The sequence below is a fragment of the Oncorhynchus nerka genome, linkage group LG24, assembly GCF_034236695.1.
Source record: "Oncorhynchus nerka isolate Pitt River linkage group LG24, Oner_Uvic_2.0, whole genome shotgun sequence".
In the NCBI taxonomy this organism is placed as follows: Eukaryota; Metazoa; Chordata; class Actinopteri; order Salmoniformes; family Salmonidae; genus Oncorhynchus; species Oncorhynchus nerka.
The window spans coordinates 16,531,603-16,554,691 of NC_088419.1; the positions used below are offsets into that span (position 1 = coordinate 16,531,603).

The 23,089-nt window shown below is 40.9% G+C and overlaps 2 protein-coding genes across 2 annotated transcripts; one reads left to right on the forward strand and one right to left on the reverse strand.

Moving 5' to 3' along the window:
• Positions 1-8: 8 nt before the first annotated feature.
• Positions 9-3,261, forward strand: si:ch211-22i13.2 (uncharacterized protein LOC553945 homolog; the record flags this gene model as incomplete). The annotated part of the gene is made up of 6 exons (XM_029631001.2): positions 9-252; positions 368-499; positions 1,534-1,595; positions 1,678-1,773; positions 1,885-1,977; positions 2,120-3,261. Coding segments are annotated over 6 exons (678 nt in total), but the record flags the coding sequence as incomplete, so codon positions are not given.
• Positions 3,262-3,640: 379 nt separating this feature from the next.
• On the reverse strand, positions 3,641-11,674 carry rd3 (retinal degeneration 3, GUCY2D regulator). The gene is made up of 3 exons (XM_029631003.2): positions 11,497-11,674; positions 5,808-6,134; positions 3,641-4,618 (listed from the first exon to the last, which is right to left on the reverse strand). The coding sequence occupies exons 2-3, from the start codon at positions 6,098-6,100 to the stop codon at positions 4,249-4,251; spliced, it is 663 nt and encodes a 220-aa protein (XP_029486863.1). The 5' UTR covers positions 6,101-6,134; positions 11,497-11,674; the 3' UTR covers positions 3,641-4,248.
• Positions 11,675-23,089: the final 11,415 nt, after the last annotated feature.

Sequence of the window (23,089 nt, forward strand, 5' to 3'; positions counted from 1 at the left end):
AGAGGCCAAGAGGAAATGACAGAAGAAGTACTGAGTCTGCCACAAGAGGAAATGACAGAAGAAGTACTGAGTCTGCCACAAGAGGAAATGACAGAAGGAGTACTGAGTCTGCCACAAGAGGAAATGACAGAAGGAGTACTGAGTCTGCCACAAGAGGAAATGACAGAAGGAGTACTGAGTCTGCCACAAGACGAAATGACAGAAGAAGTACTGAGTCTGCCACAAGAGATGACAGAAGATCACCAAGCACAGGTCATTTAATGGTCTATTGCGATCACTTATTAAATGATATCACAAGTGTGTGGGCGTGCGCCTACCTTGGAGTCAATGTAAATAGTCACTGTTCTCTTGTATTTTTCTATTGAAGGGAAAGAAAAAAGGAAAACGAAACGGAGCCACAGTAGATCATCTTCCTCATCCAGCTCATCATCATCCTTGTCATCCTCGTCATCCTCATCCCGCTCTTCATCCCACAGTAGGAGTAGTTCCAGCAGCAGTGGTGAGTGTGCCAGTACTTGTCCTGTAATTGTAAAGACGTGCATGTACAGTGCTTTCGGGAAAGTTTTCAGACCCGTTCACTTTTTCCACATTTTGTTACGTTACAGCCTTATTCTAAAATTGATGAAAGTAAAAAACAATTTAATCAATCTACACACAGTACATTTTCGCAAGTGAATTTAAAATATATCACATTTACATAAGTATTCACACCCTTTTCAGTACTTTGTTGAAGCGACTTGAAGCGATTACAGCCTCGAGTCTTCTTGGGTATGACGCTACAAGCTTGGCACACCTGTACTTGGTGCAGATCCTCTCAAGCTCTCTCAAAACAGGTTTTCATCAAGGATCTCTCTGTATTTTGCTCTGTTTATCTTTCCCTTGATGCTGACTAATCTCAGTCCCTGACACTTTGTCATTATGGGGTATTGTGTGATTGATGAGGATTCTTTATTTATTTCATCCATATTAGAATAAGGCTGTAACGTAGCAAAATGTAGAAAAAGTGTAGGCGTCTGAATACTTTCTGAATGCACTGTATCTGAAAGATGACCATATTATTTCAGGGCTCTACAGTCACATGTGCTCCTATATTGAAAAATGTAGCAGCCCACAAAGAAATTCAGGAGCACAATGAAAATAATTGCCAGCAATTACAAAATACAGGGTTTCAGAGCAGAATAGATTTTTAAGATTGAGATGTAGGCTACGTTGTGCCGATATGAATCCTAGCTACTTTTGAAGCACATCTCCTGAAGAAGCTCTCCCCTGTCCTTTCTTTCTGTGCTACCACGTCTGCATTCTTCTGAGGCTGTGGAACAGTGAAGAAATCATTACAACAATTATTAACAGGGTGATTTCTTTTTCTCATCTAGAGGCACTGGTGCTCCCAAATAAACATTTCAGGTAGAACAACAAAATATTTAGGAGCGTATGCCCCCAAAATGGTAGTACTGTAGAGCCCTGTATATGTATTGCTAATAGGCAAAGCCTGAATGACCGTGTTTCAGTTAGATTTTGCTTTCTCCTGTCTAGATTCCCACAACAAATCCAGAAGGAATTCTAAGAAAAGGAAAAAGGAAAAACAACACAAGAAGGTATTTTTCTTCAAATAATCTGTTTTCAGTATTTATTTTGATAAAGGTGTGGTTTGTGACTTATGTTGTTGTTTTTTTATAGAAAGGGAAAAAGGAGAAGAAGCATAAACGAAAGAAGGACAAGAAAATGACACCAGAGGAGGAAAGCGCTGGTCCTGGACCTATTCAGATCTCCAAGGTAGAATACATTTATGGGACTATTTATCCTTAACCAAGTTAGCTACATCCATACCAGTGGTTTGAAGCTTTCTGAAAGATGTCATTTTGAAATGAAATATCTATCTTTCAGTATTTGAAGGAGAGGAGGAGAAAAAGCAAGTACAGCATGATCACAGGAAAGAAGATCAAAATGAAATTGAAGAAGTCCAAGAAAGACAAGCTGGTGTGTATGAGTGTGATGCATAAAGTTTTTTACTTACAGTGATTATGAAAAGTGAGGGTTATTTTGCCTACCATAGTTGAAAGCACTGATTGTAAGTCTCTCTAAAATGTAAACGTATGCATGCTACACATTGTTTCAACAGAGGGACAAGAATCGCGCCGAACTGCTTGAGTTCCTCAACTCCACGTTGTAATGCAAAGGGCCGTCACCGTTGGTTATGTTCCAGAACCTTCCAATTTTTGTGCAGAACAGAACTCAGGGAAAGACGACCATTTTGATGAAGCTCTGAACTAACATCCATTTACAGGGTTATTATTATCACTGCAAGAGATGTGGGACATGGCCTGTAATCTCAAAATGACAGAATGTGCCATGTCTCTCTTTTAGAAAAAGCGTGTTGTCACTCCTGTGGTTGTCGGCCCCTTTTTTCAGACCAGTGGAGATTGCTGAAGGAGAACGGCTCATAATAATGGCTGGAATGGAGCCAATGGAACGGCATCGAACCATGTGTATTCGATGCCATTCCACCAATTCCGCTCCAGCCATTACCACAAGCCCGTCCTCCCCAATTAAGGTGCCACCAACCTCCTGTGCTTCACACTGTTTGTAACTGATGTCTGTGTGTTTGGTCTTTAGAATTGTAATTTTACTTTAACATCAAAGGAGCCAGTCACTGACTTTTTATCAGTATGTTTGCTGCACAAGGTGTTGCTAAGCAAGTTAGAACAGTGTTGCTGTGGTGGAGACTACAGATCAGCAAAGATCGGAGTGATGAACAACATACCTGGGTTCAAATAGTATCGGTTTTCTTTTAAGTACTTCAGTTGATTAAGCTTGCCCGGCACAATGGAACAAAAGGAAAAGTGCCAACCTGTCCATCTTTCACGCCAGCAGGCTCAAGAGTTTAAAGTATTTGAAAGCAAATACTATTGGACCCAGGTCTGATGAACAAAGAGATTTGGGTACATTCTATTGTAACGTAGTCTGTCAAATAGAACACCAGTCCGGCATTGCATTGTGTTAGAAGGTTGTTTTAAGAAGGTCCAAAACAGTCCTGCAGCTAAACTCGGGTCCCCAGGAATGTAGTTATTGTTAGATATATTGATTATCAGAGAATAATGTATAGTATGTACAAATCTGAGACTGGAAGCTGGATGTCATCACATGTAATACGATAAATCAATATTATTTTGGATAAGCTTTTTATATTTTGTGACGCCCACTTGATGTGGCAAACTGCTACAGTCCATCCAATAAAACAGCTCTTCTCTCAACAGCAATAAACTGCGGCTGTTATAGAGTTTCTTTACAATAGTCATCTGAAATGTTACAGTACAATCAAGCATCCATTCCCATTGTGTATGAATTATTGCTGCCATTGTGTGCCTCTTATGAGACACAGTTTGTCCTGTATCCAGGCTTTGTCAGTCTTATTGGACAAAGCAAATAGCCCAGGCACCTCAACCTTGGTTGCTGAGCAATAAAACGGTGCCTTTGTGCTTACCGCTTAGCTTTTTTCATGCTTACCCCATAGCTTAGATGTGGATTTCTATGTTTTTTGCCGTAAGAAAGTGATTTGAAATATTTGGCATTTAAAATATTTGCACAGCAATTGTATTTTGCTGATAAGTCAATAGCAATAAAGTAATACCGACAACACAAAGAGATCAAGATGCACTGTATTCCAACTATCAACGAAGATTGATATAATCTACAATGTCATGGTAACCACTCCAATAGAGCAGTCAGTTTACTGTTGATTTTTCAAGTTATAAAAAGGTCACTAAAAAGCCATGATAAGCAGCACTTCCCTTTACAGTGCCAAAAAAATGCTTGAGAAAAAAACAGAACTTGTTGATTGTTTCATGTGTAAGTCTCATTGGTTAACTACAATTTAAATACATGTAGCTCCGGGGTATTATGTTGTTATAAAGAAGAAAAAAGCACAGTAAAAGTAAGTGCATGCAACACAATTTTCTTAGAAACTATCTAATCTACAATAAAGGTACAGCAAAGAATGTGTCTGAAAATCTCAAAACATTGTGAAATATCCTTAGCATAGCTCCCCATATAAAATTCATAAGTCAAAAGCTTTCAATAGTGGATGACCCCACACTGCCGAAGGAGAGGATGGGAGAGACATGTCTCCTATTTCTCCCCATTCTTGTTCAAAGCAGACTGGGCAGGTTCCGGGGGTTTATTATAGGCTACCTCTCACTAGCGTTGCTCTATCCTCCACTGAACCACAACACTGTCCTGTGGATTCCCAGCTCAGACGGCCTTGGTAGTGTACAGCCCTTTATGTCTGAAGTTGGGCATGCTCCACACCCTCTGGGACCTGTCAGCCCTTTCCTCCAGCGCCTTCTCCACGTCTTCTGACACCGTCTTCAGCTCGCACACACCCTCCCCTCCCCCTCCAGTCGAGGTCAGGCCCAAGGTGCTGCCAAAGGGGTTGATCTTGACGCGTGACTTGAAGTTCATGAGAGACATGCTCATGGCCCGTTTGTTGTTCCACTGGCGCGAGAGCCGCTGCGCCTCCTGCTCCTCCCTCATGCGGTCCAAGGCCTCGAGGACGACTGTGCGGAAAAGGGCAGGTACCTCCTGCACCTCCGGCTCGTTCTCAGTCACCAACTGGCGGAACCTGGATGTCAGAGAGAGAAGTCAAATCGGTCTCAGCTAGACCCATGTGTGACTGGTCGGGTGGCTGTGTTTAGGTTAGGCCCCTGAGCTACAGCCTAGGAATTAACTCAGAGAGCCAACACAGGTCTTCATATTACTGGCCAGGGTTCAAACCTAGACTGTTAGCCCACCAAGCTCAAGCCTAGGCATTCATACAAGAAGCCAACGCAAGTCTTCAGGACTCATCACGTGAGTGTGGTTCCAAACCTCCCCCAATACATATGCATCAGGATAAATGGATTACTTTTATCTATAGATTTAAAAATAGTACAAAACCAAGAAACCTTAAGCCATCCGCTGTAATCAATAGCTTTGTTTCACTTTGCCTAGTTATAGTCACAGGAGAGAAACTATGTGGGCGTCTAGTGGAGGGTTCAGAGAGTACGTGCGTGGGAAGGAGATGAGCTCGTACTATTCCACTCAGCAGCGTTTACCACCGCCACTGTACCACCACAACGTGCTATCACTAATGCACTTGAAAAACCTTTGATCCAAATAAGCCTATTATATCAGAAGAGCTTCTCTCTGCTTTTCCACCATTCTTTTGTGACAGCATCAGTGCTCTCGCGTCCCTTGCTCATCGGCTGGCCGCTAGCAGATGGGATATTTAATGGTGGCCCCTATGTCTTCCCATAGAGATTGGATACTTAAAGATACTTACTCCTTTCAAGATTAGGCTGATAAGTTCTTAGGCCTTCAAATAGGTCAGCCCCCACCTGTACCCTTGCTCCTATTGATTTGGCCGATTGGCCTCCAGCTCTTTTTATATTCTCTCTGTCTGTCTCTCTCTCTCTCTGTCTGTCCCTCTCTCTCTCTCTCTGCCTCACATTACTGTGTGTGAATTTTCTTTCCACGGAAGGAAAATCACACAACCCTGGTCAGAGTAAGAGGGTAACCAATTATGAGGACAGCATTGAATCAATGGGGGTCGAAGGTCAGGGGTGGTATAGAGAACTTAACCAAAAGGCCAGTGTAGATTAGGGGGATAACACTCTCCGCTGGGTCGGAAGGAGCAGATGTTTCTGGTTTTCAGAATACAGTATTATTCCCTGAAAAACGGATGTGGGGACTCTGCTCTGTCGTCTTTTTATGCCAGATACGTTGGGTTAGGGGGATAAGTACAGAAACAACTAAGGTCAAAGGTTACTCACCTCAGTATGACAGCTCCGCAATAGGATGGATGCACCTTGGAGCACAGGTCCTCCAGGCCCAGCTTCTCACCAGGTGACACGTCATAGGTGTTGCGTGGCGTGTTGACCAGCCAGCTGTAGTCCACGCCAGTCTGGAGGCGCCGGTACTCGCTATCCCTCTCACGCTGCATCCTCTCGGCCTCCTTCAGCTGCCAGTTGAGCTCCAGCATCAGGGTGTCCATGACCACGTCAGACGGGTCCCGTCGCGGACTCCGGTAGTCCGGCTCGCTGCTCCAACTGAACCACGAGGCCATCGCCACCGACGCCTTGTTCCCCTCGTGCCCCGTGCTGCATGGGAGGAAACAGACGGCAGTGTGAGGAGAGGCCATGGTGTAAATCTGAAGTACAGTGCCTCTCTTGTACAGTGCATGCAATAAAATAAAAGTCTACTGTGTTTGCTAGGTTGTGGTATGGACTGTTTGTCTTATAGGGTTGGTTTTCCACAATGTGGTTTTCTCAATATTTCTTTAATGAAAAAGGTAATTGTAAATGGAAGGGGAGGGAATCCTACAAAGTACTCCTAATGATATTCTCCATATTGTATAAGAGAGGATCATTTGTAATCTTACGATTTCGTTGGATGGATTGTGTGGATGTCTAGAAAGTCTGTTTAGCCTGGGTTGCCATCACATCAATGTAATCCATGGGAGGTACAGGTAACGTGCGTCCCTCGCTAGCTAATATCTGTTTGTTGCCAACAGCTTCTACACCTGTCTCCCCTGGACAGGCTATTATCACAGATCAAAAAACATTCCCAAAGGAGAACAGCACAAAGAGAGAGGTGTTTCACAGGCACAATCCTTTTACTCAAGGTGTCTGTTTGTACAAGCTAAAGCCTTTCATATCCAGTCCCTTCCTTCACATCCACTCTCATTGTGTCTTTGTCCTAAATAGCACCCTATTCCCTACATACCCTATAGGCTCTGGTCAACAGTAGTGCTATATAGGGAATAGGGTACCATTTGGGATGCAGTCTTCTCTGCTTCATGACTCCCACTTCCTGTCAACCTCTTTCAGGGGTGTCCATTTAAACTGAAGGGGGCTGTTCTATGCATTTATAAAACTGAAAAAATACACAAGATATTTTTTGTTATACGCATAAATAATCAGAATAAACTAATTTGACCATCAGTGCCTCTGTGTTGGCATGATTTTTTATTGTTTTTATTATCGAAAGTGGGATTTTGATTAAAAATGTATATATATTTTGTATGTTTGTGTTGGTTTTTATTGTAAATTATGTAGATGAACAATGTATGTGTTTATAAACGGGCTTATTGGACAGATAGAGAGACAGCATGAGATTAGTCCCATCCCTGCTCTCTATATGATCAGATCAGTGCAGCTTTTTGGTAGGTAGCTTTTCGACTTAAATGGTACATATTGATTTATTTGGATCCCCAGCAGCAGCTATTCTTCCTGGGGTCCACAAAAAAACACCAAACATGACAAGTAACAAAACACCGACACACTGATAGACAAGGACAGTCACACAAATTAAAATACAACGATAATCAAACAATACAACAAATAAAACGTTATAGTAAAAACAAGATTATGTGTGTCTGTGTGCGTGTTTTTGTGTGTCCCCTTACAGCCCCCGACGTTCCAATTTTGCTTGAGTAATTGGTGATGAAAGGGAGTTCCATGCGATCATGGCCCTGTATAGTACCACGTTGTCACTGGAGTCAGTTTCTCTGCACCCCCAACGTTATGTTTGGCTTTGCTTTGGCTAATGGATACGTGTTTATTGGTAGACCTATTTGGTTGTATTCTTCTCGTGTTAATTTTCTCACATTTCACAATCTATACAATGTGTCGCAATGTTGCCATTTTTAGACTGTTGGCTTCTGGCAATAATATAATGACTTGTTCAATAGGCGAATTAAAGTTGGAAATTCAAACATTGCAGATTGTACCTGACCCTGCATGACATGAGCCGTCCTCGCGCTCTCTCTCAGCATGGGTGGAAAGTGACCCTGCATGACATGAGCCGTCCTCGCGCTCTCTCTCAGCTTGGGTGGAAAGTGACCCTGCATGACATGAGCCATCCTCGCGCTCTCTCTCAGCTTGGGTGGAAAGTGACCCTGCATGACATGAGCCGTCCTCGCGCTCTCTCTCAGCTTGGGTGGAAAGTGACCCTGCATGACATGAGCCGTCCTCGAGCTCTCTCTCAGCTTGGGTGGAAAGTGACCCTGCATGACATGAGCCGTCCTCGCGCTCTCTCTCAGCTTGGGTGGAAAGTTGTTTGTAAAACCAGTCTATTAATGCCACATAATCAGTGGCGACCCATCATTCAGTGCAGAGCCCCACCTGTTTTAAACCCCACATTATTTTGGGGGAGTTGCCTGTTTTGCATGTTGAATTGACATATCAATTTGCAAACAATGTAAACAAAAACATTATTACAATAATTGAGTTAATAAAGCAGCAAACTAACATAGTCTCTTTTTTTGCTTTCTTGAGTAAGGCAGCACTAAAAGGCAGGTGTTTCAGCCTAGCTCAGTGCTTTCTGTGGTGTGGGGCAGCCAGCTTAAAATACTGAGCGTAGGGGTTGGTAATGATTTCTGCCGCGCTCAAAACAACTGTTAACTCAAAACGGGGAAATCTGACTTCAGTGAGTTCAAGACAACAGGGAACTCGGGGGAAAAAACTAGATCCGACTGGGAAAATACGTTTTCAACGGTCATCATACTCGGGAATGTAAGTCGGGAACTAAAAGCCTCTTTCTAGAGCGTTCTAGATCACTGACGTCATCATGATTCGACCTTGTTTTTTCCCAGTTCCCAGTTGTCTTGAAAGCACCATAAAATTGAGAGAATGCCAGACTGTGTGATAACAAAATTTGCACATGAAGGACCGCCACGCCATCTTCCTGTTCAAGTGAGCACAGTACAACAAGATGAGTCCAAAAATGTCTTGTATGCCGCTGCATAAATGATGTAAAATGCCAGGGAGATATATGCATACTGTAGCTAGTAAAGTAATACTAAATGTATGTTGTGTAGTAAGCTGTTAGTAGCCCATGTGCCTCACCCTAATAATTTGGTCTATTTTCCCCTCTTAATTTTGCCTACTATTCTGACTTGGTGGTGCACATGTAGCCTATAACCTGTTTTAGAGAAATGTAATCATCGAATATTGTAAGAGCTTTCATTGTCTGCTTATATGCCCCCTTTATTTATCCTATGGTTCTAACTTGGTGTACACGAAGAACACTGTAAGAATGGCCAATGTTCTGAATCCTGTCCTGTACATGTCAAAAGCACTGAACAAATAGTTATATTGATTACATGATTTACATCCGTCCTAGCTCACTCATTAATGTCTTAATCGAAATTGCAGATAGCCTCTTATCCGCTTGTTGCTCCCTTATGCCGTAGTTTGTACATCTCAATTGTCAGTAGAAACCACATTTGTTTAAACAAGTCAACCATATCAGCTGTTTTTTTTTATGGCAGTAAATGAAACTGTTTCGCTGCCAGACAAGGCTGTTAGCCAGGTGTAGTGGTGGTAAGGTGTTCGGCCTGCTGTTGGGACTCTGCTATTAGGATAACTTGCTTAATGTAGGCCCTAACAGGTTGTGGGCAAAGTTTGTCACCGTTATAGTACAATTCATGTATTGTTTAGTGTTGTGTTGTGGCTTTGCTGGCATGCATCCCCCACCCCAAAAAATGGTTTGCCGACCAAGATTTACATGCTAAAATTGCCACTGCAAATATTAGTCAGTCCACCCTCAAAACACTAGTTCACGAGCGATTGTTTCATTATGCAGTGTACTATATATAGCTATATACCTGACTTAGTTACTATTTAGCTACTATTTATAAACTTTTAATACAAATTACATATCAAATAGCATAACAATTAGGAAAAAACAGTAGTCGGCTTGAGGATACATTCAGCCACTACTCAGCGGGTTTTGTCTTGTTATATTCAAGATAAATTAAATCAAATTAAATCCAACCAACAAATTTTGGGCTGTTCAATATCCAGACAATCTGTCCCCAGAGCATCCTATACAGTTAATCTCTTTCTGTAACGTGTTGAGGCCGGCAATTAAGGAGAATGAGAGGCTCAATTAGGCTTAAGATGTTGCAGAACTGCTGTGTTTGAAGCACCACTCACTTCTGTTTCCCTGATGTTGCTACGGCAATCAAGCTGTTTTTACCATCCCTGTAACTGTCGTTTCTGCAGAGAGATTGTTTTCTAAACGGAACCTCATAAAGAACTACCTAAGAAGCATTCATCTTTCTGTCTGATATGGCTTTTGAACACCTGAGTAAGCTCCACTCATTGGACTGGCGCCGTCGTAGCCTTAACCACAGCATACAGACAGTACAGTCAAAAGCTATTTATTAAATAAAAAAAGAGAAAATAGACATTGATGACCGGCGCATATGGGCCCCAAGAGCTTGAACATGATACGTGACCATCCAATGTTATATCCAGGAGTTTTGCTCCCTTAACTTGCTCAATGGTCACACCCTTTATACACATCTCCAGCTAAGGTTTAGGTTTTAGAAAATATTTTGAACCAAATACAATGCTTTAAGTTTTCGATGTATTTAAGACCAGTTTATTATTAATCACCTATTATGATACTGACTGCAACTCCTTATTTAGAATTTCAGTGAGCTCAAATGTATATGATTATAATGATAATAATGTTATAATGAGTATTCATAAACGCTTAATGGAGTATTTCCATCCTACCATCAGTGCTAATCCCAACCACTTTCCATATTGATCGAGTGTAATTGTAAGGTTAACTCATGAATTTGCAAGTATTTCCTAAGCCTTGTTTATACCTGATCTTAACATGCATCCTTCATCCTGGTCTTGACCTGAACTTGTCTGTTTACACTTTTAAGATCAGATCACAATCAGATCACAATGTTTCTTTTGATAATCTACACTTGTCTAAAAATGCTGGCACAATCAGAATGTGGACAATATCAAGACAAAGGCTGCAGAACTAAGTATAAACAGGGCTCCTGCATTGACTCCTGTTTCCTGGAATGTGTCCCACTCTCTTCTGTCCTCCTGCCCAGAATAGCCCTGCTTATACCTGGTGCTAACATGTGACCTTCGTCCTGAATTTGCCCCTTTTACACAGATTTGAAACTTAGACTTCATCAAAATCAGTTCACAATTAATATTTTAATTGTCTATACCTGTCTGAAAATGTGGGCACAATCAGAATGTGGATATGATCCAGACACAAGCTGCATGTTAGCACCAGGTATAAACGGCGCTAATGTTGTACTAATTTGCTCAAATACGCTACTCCTATGGATCAAACTGAACACATTGGATAACATGGAATAGAAGGGTGATTTTTCATGGAACTTTCCAGAAGTAGATAGGCTTCCCTGTTCTTTCATTTTTATGTAATTGTAGGTAGGTGTGATTAGATTTAAGGTTAAACACGTTCTCATCTAGTGTATAGTGCGTCTTTCTTAGACAATAAATATATATAATAATGCATGTTACTGATTTGGATAAATTATATATTTTAAAACTATATTGTCTACTTTTAACACCCTGACTATCAGAAACCTCACTTGGCACATATTGTAGTCCATACTAATACTGCACATCTCCCCTTAAACTAAAACAAAACATTGTATGAATAAACTCTGCTTACCTGAACTCTCGTCAGTCTTGGAAGCTATAGCAGAAGTGAATTCACAAGGGAGTGAATATATGATGTATATTATGACCAAAAGATAGATGAAGAGAGAGATGTTGTTGGAAGATGTGTTGCTGTCGGTCGCACGGACTCCGATAGTTGTCGTCTTGCTTGTGAAGTCTTTGAGCACACACACTCTCACTTAGTCTCATATAGTAAACCCCACCCCTTTCACACACAGTCCCCTCCTACCTGGAGCCACAGGCTGTGGTTGATTCCACACACACACACACACACACACACACACACACACACACACACACACACACACACACACACACACACACACACACACACACACACACACACACACACACACACACACACAGTTCCCTCCTCCCCTGAGGCATGGCCTGTCATTGCTTGTTTCCAGAGATTGGGGGCAGTGTCTCAGAGGGCAACGGCAGATCACAGCCCCAGATGAAGTGCCTTGTGAAGCCTCTTACGGACTCCCTGTTGCCATAGCGATGCTCCTAAGCCTATTTGGCCACAATAAGCTTTATCAGCTGAGAGGGAGGCAGAGAGATGGGGATGGAGATGGAGGGAGGGAGATAAAAGGAGGGGGTAGGAGAGAGAGTAAGATGATGAGAGAGATGGTGTATGTGGGCTAAACATGACAAGACAGCTTACTGATGGGTCGATATGGTCGCCTTTTAATAGCTTTTTAAAGGTCAGTCCAATATCAATTATTTTATCCCATACCTAATGAGCTCAGTCGGCACAGTTTGTTCCTGCATGATCATTAAAGCAACGGTTTGTTCATATGCTGTATGTGTTGAGTATGTTACAAATACAGAAGGAAATGAGCTTCAGTATTATATGTATGTGCATTTGTGTGCATGTGTGAGAGCGTTTACATTGAAGTCTGTGTGTGGGTGTTTTTTTATGTTTGCTTGTTCGCTTGCTTGCACTGTTGGGTTAGTGTGTAGGAGTGTGGTTGTCCATGGAATAAACACTTGTGAGAATAAACACCTGCAAGCTCTTCTCCAGAGCATTCTAAAAGAGAGATTCTTCCTGTCTCTCTCCCTGTAGGCCCTGGTCAAACGCAGTTCACTACATAGGGAACAGGGTGCCACTTGGGATGCAGACAGCATCTCTCCATCTTTCCCCTTCCCGTGAGTGACGATTCCCAAATCTAGGTTGTGTTGACATGGCCGTAAGGCCGTCTCTCTGCCTTGGCGAGAACTGCCGAGACTCAGCCTGGAGCTGACAGATTGGCAGGTAAGATCATGAAGATCAGGTAGCCATGTGACCAAGTGACACTCTCAGGTCCATGGTGGTGACGGAGTCGTCCCACAGTTTGTAGGTTTTGGGTGCTATATGTAGGAGGATGACGGAGGGATGATGTGGTGTTTACTCCAGACATTATCCTGTTATAGATTAAAGACAATCTTTACTCTGGGGTTTAGCCTGATCCCCAAGTACACGTCACTAGCTTCCTTAAATAGAAAGGATGTGTCTGGAAAAAAACAGAGTCATTTAAAATACAGTACACTCGGATTTGTATTAGACTTCATTGAAATCAATTTAGAGTTTATTCATCTGAACAGTGAAGAGTCATTTCATAACAGTGACGATGAACAGTACTTCATTGAAACTTTCACTGATCAAAATGACAACATTGTCTACAGACAAATCAGCTTCTGTGAGTTAAACCAGTCCCTATATCAATCAAGGTTGGTTAACTTAAAATATTCATATCGCTCTTTGATGCAGAGCAAGAGAACAGTGTATCTTATTAGTTTATCTCATAGGGGCAGGGTGGGAAATGAAATGCAGGTAGATTTAGGCATTGGTGGGTAAATGAAATGCAGGTAGATTTACCCACCCATTGGTGGGTAAAAATGTATTTTTTACCAGCCACATTGGGGGGTGGTCACAGAGCATTTGGGAACAGTTTTTAATTTTTTATTTTTTTTAACCAAAACCCAAATGTAGGCCTAAAAAGTTTTAAAGAATTTATGATTTGTATTTCTTGCAACTTTCTGAAGAAGTTACGCCATGGGAATAATGGGTTAGCTGAGAACATTACGAAAACAATGCGCAGCTTCAGTGGGGAAGAAGTCCATCTGTTATATTTCTGGATGGCCAGATAGCTACCAACAATGACAAGAAACTGCAACGTTGGCAATCATAAGTGACTGGTTTCAGCTAGTTTCATCTTGTTCTTGATACCATCTCTTGTTTTGAGGTGTTTTGACTGATTTCATGTCAATGCTAATATGGCAAAAAAATCACTAGCTAGATAACCAACAACTGTAATGATGTCTTTGAGAGACAACAAGTGCTCATTGTGCACATTTATTTATGTTTTCAAAAAAACATTGGATACGAAATATTGATTTACACATTGTCAACAATCTAAGCCAACCCGCTCTGTTTTGCCCCATAGCTGCGCATGTGTCAGCTCCGTTGCTAATAACCAACCCATAACAGTCTCATGTCGTCCTTAGCAAGAAGTATACGCTATTCACAGCTCCACCACTAGAGAGAGCTCTTTCATAACTTTCTGTAAATTCATATTCAACACGAGTGCTCTATCGTCTGTCACCTCTCATCCACAAAACAAGCAAGTTTGAATCAACGTGCAGTTGAAGTTAACGCCTAAGCATTTGTAGTTTTTTTCTTTCTAGTAGGGGCACACAATAAAAGAAGTAGCAAAAAAAATATGTGTTACCCTTTTTTAAAGTCTGCCTTTTAAAATGTCTTAATGAATCAAAATTGATTTTACATTCCTATGTGAGGAAATTCATGCTGTCCCTAGAATGTCGAGTCAGAAGGTACGTTATCAGGAAGTAACCCAGTGAGCAAAATTGGTTGAAAGACATCTTTTCCACGTATTTTCAGCGTCTTTTGAAACTAAAAATGTGCTCATATGGAAGGAGGGAATGATCAGCTCATTCCCAAGACTGCAATCTGCAGACCAAACCTAGTAAGCAAATACATTTTCCTTGAACGTGGTATTATCATTGCCCCCACGCTGTATTCAACAGGCACACAAAAGCAACCATCAGTTATGAATCTTATGAAAAATGAACTGCTCATTGTTTACAGTTAACTGCCATTGAATGTACAGTACCAGTCAAAAGTTTGGACACACCTACTCATTCAAAGGTTTTTCCTTATTTGTACTACTTTCTAAATTGTAGAATAATAGTGAAGACAACAAATCTATGAAATAACACATATGGAATCATGTAGTAAGCAAAAAAGGGTTAATCAAATCAAAATATATTTTATATTTGAGATTCTTCAAAGTAGCCACCAATTGCCTTGATGACAGCTTTGCACACTCTTGGCATTCTCTCAACCAGCATCATGAGGTAGTCACCTGGAATGCACGACTGCGTGGCCAAACATGACTCCAACACCATCATTAAGTTTGCTGACGACACAACAGTGGTAGGCCTGATCACCGACAACGATGAGACAGCCTATAGGGATGAGGTCAGAGACCTGGCAGTGTTGTGCCAGGACAACAACCTCTCCTACAATGTGAGCAAGACAAAGGAGCTGATTGTGGACTACAGGAAAAGGCGGGCCGAACAGGCCCTCATTAACATCGATAAGGCTGTAGTGGAGCGCTCGAGAGTTTCAAGTTCCTTGGTGTACACATCACCAACAAACTATCATGGTCCAAACACACCAAGACAGTCGTGAAGAGGGCACAACAACACCTTTTCCCCCTCAGGAGACTGAAAAGATTTGGCATGGTTCCCCAGATCCTCAAAAAGTTTTACAGCTGCACCATCGAGAGCATCCTGACTGGTTGCATCACCGCCTGGTATGGCAACTGCTTGGTATCTGACCGTAAGGCGCTACAGAGGGTAATGCGTAAAGCCCAGTACATCACTTGGGCCAAGCTTCCTGCCATCCAAGACCTATATCTTGGATGGCAGGAAGCTTGGCCCAAGTGATGTACTGGGCGGTGTCAGAGGAAAGCTCCAAAAATTGTCAGAGACTCCAGTCACCCAAGTCATAGACTGTTTTCTCTGCTACAGCACGGCAAGAGGTACCAGAGCGCCAAGTCTAGGACCAAAAGGCTCCTTAACAGCTTCTACCCTCAAGCCATAAGACTGCTGAACAATTCATCAAATGGCCACTGGACTATTTATATTGTCACCCCCCTTTCCCATTTGTTTTGTACACTGCTGCTACTCGCTGTTTATCTATCTATCTATCTATCTATCTATCTATCTATCTATCTATCTATCTATCTATCACTTCACCCCTACCTACATGTACAAATTACCTCGACTAACATGTATCCCCAAACATTGACTCGGTACCGGTACCCCCTGTATATAACCTCTTTATAGTTATTTTATTGTGTTACTTTTTATAATATTTTTTTAAGAGATAAGAGACAAGTCAGACACACCACTGTAAGCCACACAGGAATGGAAAATTACTGCTGAGCCCTTAGAAAACACTGGACTATTGTTTTCTCCTGCAAGTTTGTATAACTGTATATGCATGGGCTTGGTCTCATGAGTAGAAGGTGTTGAGGTATGATGAATGGAGTGAATGATTGATGAATAAATGTAGTACTCCGGAGTGGTAGAGTTATTTTGCAGAGGTGGCTCTTCTCTAGAACTTAGAGGACCACAAAGGAAAATTATTTTATTTTTGACTTTTTTGTGTTATCCTCTATTATTTTAAATGCCTTGTATCCAATCAAATAAAAAAACATATTTTGCTGTTATCTTTTATCATAACTGGGTTCAGATTTAATATCACTGTACCTAGAACACCTACTGACAAAAATTATTACAAGCACAATGTAAATAACTGAAGTTTCATTTCAAAATGCTATATATCTACAGCACCTTCAGAAAGTATTCACACACAGACATATTTACACTTTGATAAAAAATGAAAAGCTGAAATGTCTTGAATCATTGAACCCCTTTGTTTTGGCAAGCCTAAATAAGTTCAGGAGTAAAAATGTCCTTAACAAGTCACATAATAAGTTGCATGGACTCACTCTGTGTGCAATAATAGTGTTGAACATTCTTTTTTAAATAACTACCTTATCTCTGTACTCCACACATACAATTATCTGTAAGGCCCTAGTCGAGCAGTGAATTTCAAACAAAGATTCAACCGCAAAGACCAGGGAGGTTTTCCAATGCCCCGGAAAGAAGGGCACCTATTGGTAGATGGGTAAAAATAAAAAAGCAGACATAGAATATCCCTTTGAGCATGGTGAAGTTGTTAATTACTCTTTGGATGGTGTCTCAATACACCCAGTCACTACAAAGATACAGATGTCCTTCCTTACTCAGTTGCCGGAGAGGAAGGAAACTGCTCAGGGATTTCACCATGAGGACAATGGTAACTTTAAAACAGTTACAGAGTTGATTGGCTGTGATAGGAGAAATCTGAGGATGGATCAACAACATTGTAGTTACTCCACAATGCTAACCTCATTGACAGAATGAAAATAAGGAAGCCTGTACAGAATACAAATATTCCAAAACATGCAACCTGTTTACAAGGCACTTAAGTAATACTGCAAAACATGTGGCAAAGCAATTAACTTTTTGTCCTGAATACAAAGTGTTATGTTTGGGGCAAATACAATACAACACATTACTGAGTATTTTAAAGCACATTGGTGACTGCATCATGTTATGGGTATGCGTGTAATCATGACGTTTTTCAGGATAAAAAATACAAAGAATGGAGCTAAGCACAGGCAAAATCCTAGAGGAAAACCTGGTTCAATCTGCTTTCCATCATACACTGGGTGATTAATCCACCATTCAGCAGGACAATAACCTAAAACACAAGGACAAATCTACACTGGAGTTGCTTACCAAGAAGACAGTGAATGTTCATGTGCAGCCGAGTTACAGTTTTGACTTAAATCTGCATGAAAATCTATGGGAAGACATGAAAATGGTTGTCTCGCAATGATCAACAACCAATTTGACAGAGCTTGAAGAATTTTGAACAGCATAATGGGCAAATGTTGCACAATCCAGGTGTGCAAACTTCTTATAGAGTTACCCAGTAAAACACACAGCTGTAATTGCTGCCATTTATGATTCTAACATGTATTTACTCAAGGCTTTGAATACTTAATACTATACTAAATAAATAAGATATTTCAATAAATGTGCAAAAGAAAATGTAAAACACGTTTTCCCTTTGTCATTATTTGGGCATTGTGTGTAGATGGGTGAGATTTGTTGTTGGCTGTAACACTACAAAATGTGAATTAGTCAAGCGGGATTTATTATTTATTTATTTTATTATTTGTTACCTTAATTTAACTAGGCAAGTCATTTAACGTTTAAAATCATTTAAAATTCTTATTGACAATGAAGGCCTACCCCGGCCAAACCCGGACGATGCTGGGCCAATTGTGAGCCGCCCTATGAATACTTTCTGAAGGCACTGTATTTTGAGAAATATTGGTAAATTAGCTTTTATTGTTTAAAGAAATGGTGAAAGAGACACAAGTGTTTTTTCACTGTCTAATCATGGTGTATGGTTGTTTAGATGCTCTTATCTAGAGTGACACAGTCAGTGCATTCATCTCACGATAGATGAGACATTCACATATCACAGTCAAATATACAGGATAAGAACATTCCATTCCAGCTAAACAATGGATGGATACTGTTGCGTTTTGCAGAACAACACATTCATACACATCTCAAATCTGTGAATTAAACATGTGAAAACAGTCATACACACATATGAAGGTACCCATAAGCAATCATTTTTTATGAAAAAACACAAATGAAAAATATTGGTGGATGTGGCGTTTTGGAAATAAACTCTTCAACTATCCATATTAGATTCATAATAAAATTCCCATATCATAAGACAGCAAAATGTGTGATTTGTCCTGTTCCTGTAGCTAAGCTATAGGGAAGGAAGTTCGGTGCCGATGACGAGCACTGCTGTGAAAAATCTCTGGATTTGCTGACAACCTCTTTCTTAGTTGGCCGTTGCCCAATGTCCTGTTTTGATAGCTTGGGCCTTCGTGGAGTATGCAGAAGACCAAAGATTTATGTGCCTTTGAACAGGTTATGGCAGTAGGTGCCAGGCGCACCGGTTTGAGTGTGTCAAGAACTGCAACGCTGCTGTTTTTTTAATGCTTGACAGTTTCCCGTGTGTATCAAGAATGGTCCATGGGCCAGCATCCCTGTGGAATGCTTTAGACACCTTGTAGAGTCCATGCCCTGATGAATTGAGGCTGTTCTGAGGGCAAAAGGGGGTTGCAACTCAATATTATGAATATGAATATGTATTATAAATGCATCATAAATTTAGGGCTCTATTCACTCTATATTGTGGAAGTTCAGAAGTTTAGAGACTGCATTCACTTGAAACACTGTATATATGCTCTTAATTGGAAGTTAACTTTACATTTCTATCAAATAATCTGTAACGCTTTAGGGATGCAGATTGAATAGAGCCCTTAGATCAACTGTCTAACCCCAATAATGCACCAAAATATAAGCTTGTTTTACTCTGTGTGTAAGCAATGTAATTAGAAACAAACACTGTACAGCTTCATTACATGGTTAAAACTACAATATTGATCTCATGGATGGTCCTTGCATCCATAGTTCCATCTATGAATTCGGTTACATTTCACCAGACCCATCCCTAAGCTGTTTACTCAAAAAGGTGACGGGGTGTTACTTTGCTGATTGTCTCTTTAAGTTTTTTTTTTTTTTTGCAAACTAATCAACACACGTTTTGGAGGAAACAAAAACCGCATAGGGAAGTCAAAAATCAACTAAAACTTCAAAAAAGTTAACTATATTATCTGGCATGTACAATATCGATGATTCATGCAAAAGCTGTTGCTCCTTTAGTTTATCATAACATTTTATTTAGTGAATAGGCAAATTCTTCTCAGTGGAGAACCGTGTGCCAGGCAAGCTTGCCTTAGTCAGAGTGAATCTGTTTCTAATGGAGTCCCTGGAGCCCATATTACAGCCTGTTACATGAGCAAACCCAGAGAAGAACAGATGGCTGGAAATGTTTTGAAATGAAGTAATACATTCACCCATAACAAATCTCTCAGCAAACACATGCCATGTTTCCCCTGCTTCCACATGCTGTATTATCTTACTGGCCTGTAAGTTAAAGGGATACGTTTGGGATTTTAGCAATGAGGCCCTTTATCTACTTCCCCAGAGTCAGATGAACTCGTGGGTATCTCTGTGTCCAGTATGAAGGAAGTTAAAGGTAGTCTATACAGTAGATACCCATAGACTTCCAATCATTGCTCTAACGCTAGTTAGCATTGGCTCGCAAAACTACCTGTTAACTTCCTTCATACTGGACACACAGTAGATGAAAAGTCTCATTGCCTAAATCTGGAAGTATCCCTTTAAAGATAATGGGACTAATGTTTATGGCTAATTGTTGGATAGATACTCCACTGTGACATCCATCCATAGTTCCTAGTGTGATGGCAAGATTTACAATAACACCAGTTGTTGTTGTTGTTGTGTCAGTAGCACTATACCTACTCTTGTATATATGTCAATATGTAAATCATGTATATTGATATTGATGTGTAATGCAAATGATCAATCCATCACATTTTCTGATTAACGAATGTTCTACTGTTAAGGCTTCTTCCCCACCTACTGAATGTACTGTACAGAGCTGCATTAGTCACTTCAATTTACCTCATTATTCTCATTCAGTCTGTACCACACACACACACACACACACACACACACACACACACACACACAAAGGCATCAGAGCTGTGTCAGTACATCCGGTCTCTTTGCACTCAGCCCTTTTTCCTGTCTCTTTCATCCCAGCATCATCTGATAAAACCGCAGCAGCCCACAGCTTCTCACACCAGCAGTGGCGGACTTACCATTTGGCAGAAGAGGAAACTATCTCAGGCACCACATCATCAAGGGGCCTCATGAGCTGGGCATTCATTTTATAAATATATATAAATAAAATAAAAACTCAGTTTGAGGCCACTGTGGCCACTGTGCCCAGGCTAATGAGGCCACATTGTTGACAAAAAAGGCCTCCACAAAGGTACATTTGGAGCTAGTTTCTTATGACAAATGTTTTTTGTTTTTAGTGGTGTAACTGCATCGAGGGTATTACACAAGGTTAAATTGAGTTCCTCAGTTAAGTGGTTAACCGATTTTTGAACTCTGACTTACTTGGGTAGGTGGAGGGAGTCTGGAAGGGTGTCTAGGAATCTTTTGGTTGTCCGAGAATTTAAAGCACGGCTTTTGATGATCCTTGGTTGGCGTCTGAGCAGATTCTTTGTTGCGATTGCAAAGGTAATAAAATGGTGGTCCGATAGTCCTGTCATGGCTAGGCGTGGCGCTAGCGACCCACCTCGACAACATCCGGGGAAATTGCAGAGCGTGAAACTCAATTGACAGAAATAATCATATTAACATTCATGAAAATACAAGTGTCATTCATCAGAAAAATATTAACTTCTTGTTGATCCAGCTGCTGTGTCAGATTTCAAAAAGGCTTTACGGCGAAAGCACACCATGCGATTATCTGAGGACAGTGCCCCGCATACAAAAGCATTAAAAACATTTTTCAACCAGGCAGGTGCGCCACGAAAGTCAGAAATAGCGATAAAATAAATGCCTTACCTTTGAAGATCTTCATCTGTTGGCACTCCAAAAGGTCCTAGCTACATCACAAATGGTCCTTTTGTTCGATAGTCCTTCTTTATATCCCCAAAAACTCAGTTTAACTGGCGCGCTTCATTCAATAATCCACCGGTTTCCCTCCTTCAAAATGCATACAAAATTCATCCCAAACGTTACCAATAAACTTCTCCAAACAAGCCAAACAACGTTTATAATCAAACCTCAGGTACCCTAATATGTAAATAAACGATGACATTTAAGACAGAGAATAAGTTATTGTCTTTACCGGAGATAAACAACAAAGAACGCGCTCTCATCCACGCGCAAGAAAACACTACAGCCAAAATGGGAGCCACTTAGAAAAACTACAAATTCGAGCTAATTTTTACAAAAACAAGCCTGAACCTTTTTCTAAAGACTGCTGACATCTAGTGGAAGCCCCGGGAACTGCAATATGGGAGGTTTTCCCTTCATATTAAACATGACAGCCATTGGAAACAGTGGTAGGCTGAACTTTTTGGGGGGGGGGGGTTCCACGGGTTTTCGCCTGCCATATCAGTTCTATTATTACTCACAGACATTATTTTAACAGAAACTTTAGAGTGTTTTCTATCGAAATATACCAATTATATGCAAGATTTTCAACAAGACGTCAAAATACTACCCCCTAGTCCAAAGAGGATTTATTTATTTTATTCAACGGGACAAAATAACTACCCAATGTTTATATCCCACAGCACAAATTAGATAGCAACAGCAAGCTAGCTAGCGATTTACATAAATGTTTAATAGTTTTCGACCTGTCCCCAAATTAATATAGTTGGTTCAGAGTTTGTTTTGATATTTCAACCTGTGTCCTGATCACGTCTGGTGTGGGAGGACAAAATCAAAATGCGAGTGATGGCACACGCAGACGCACACATGCATGCGGTCTAGGCAGCATGTAATGCAAAAATATATATATTTAGCTTTTAATTCAATAGGTAAACTAACGCATACAAAGCAGAAAGAGGACCATTACCAAATAATCTGCGGGACAACAAAACTATTTTAATCCCAAGATTGTCTGTCCGACCGCCCACTCCCGCCCGTAGCATTAAAAATGCCCATTCCCATGGGTCCCGCAGGCATCCAGTGGGAATGCAGCCCTCTAGTGCTGTAATTACACAACACTATGCTCATCATGTCCTAGTAGGATCAAATGGTGACAGAGGTCCCAGCAGGGCCAGGCAGCCAGGTAAGACCAGTCTACAGAGCTCAAGTGAATTTTGCAGTAGGCCTCTATCAACAATATCAGTGAATGATACATTCCATCTTGAATTGATGGGTAGACCTACAGTAGCTACAAGACAGCAGCTTAAAAGTAAAGCTACAGTCTGGGATCTGGGAATAATGGTAATTTCAATTATTGAACCGTTGATTTTATTCTTAAATAATATCATGAATAAATGTACACCAATGTAATTCTTTGTCATGCGTCATTTTAGGAGGATCAGATGGTGACAGGGGTCTCAGCAGGGACAGGCAGCCAAGGAAGAACAGTCTGTGATGGAGGTGAGGTGAAATATTGCAAATACAACACTTTCTTCTCTCTGTGCAGTAAACACCGTACAAGCCAGATACTATTTTAAGGCAGTCTGTCAAACCACCAAAGTTTATTTCCAAACTGTACCAAGGGTTGATAGAGGCTTTTCCCAATGACACAAAACATGTCAAATAAAAATGTGAGGAAGCTGGTAGAAGCTATTGATGATGATGAATGGATACAGATGTGTTTGAAAGTCCAGTCAGGTTCATATCATCTCAGAAATAAATTACTGCAGTTGAAGGCCATCCATAGGATGTACTATATGCCAGTGAAACTGAATTACATGCAGTCATAAATGTCATTCCTCTGCTTGAGGTGTAAAACACAAAAAGGGACA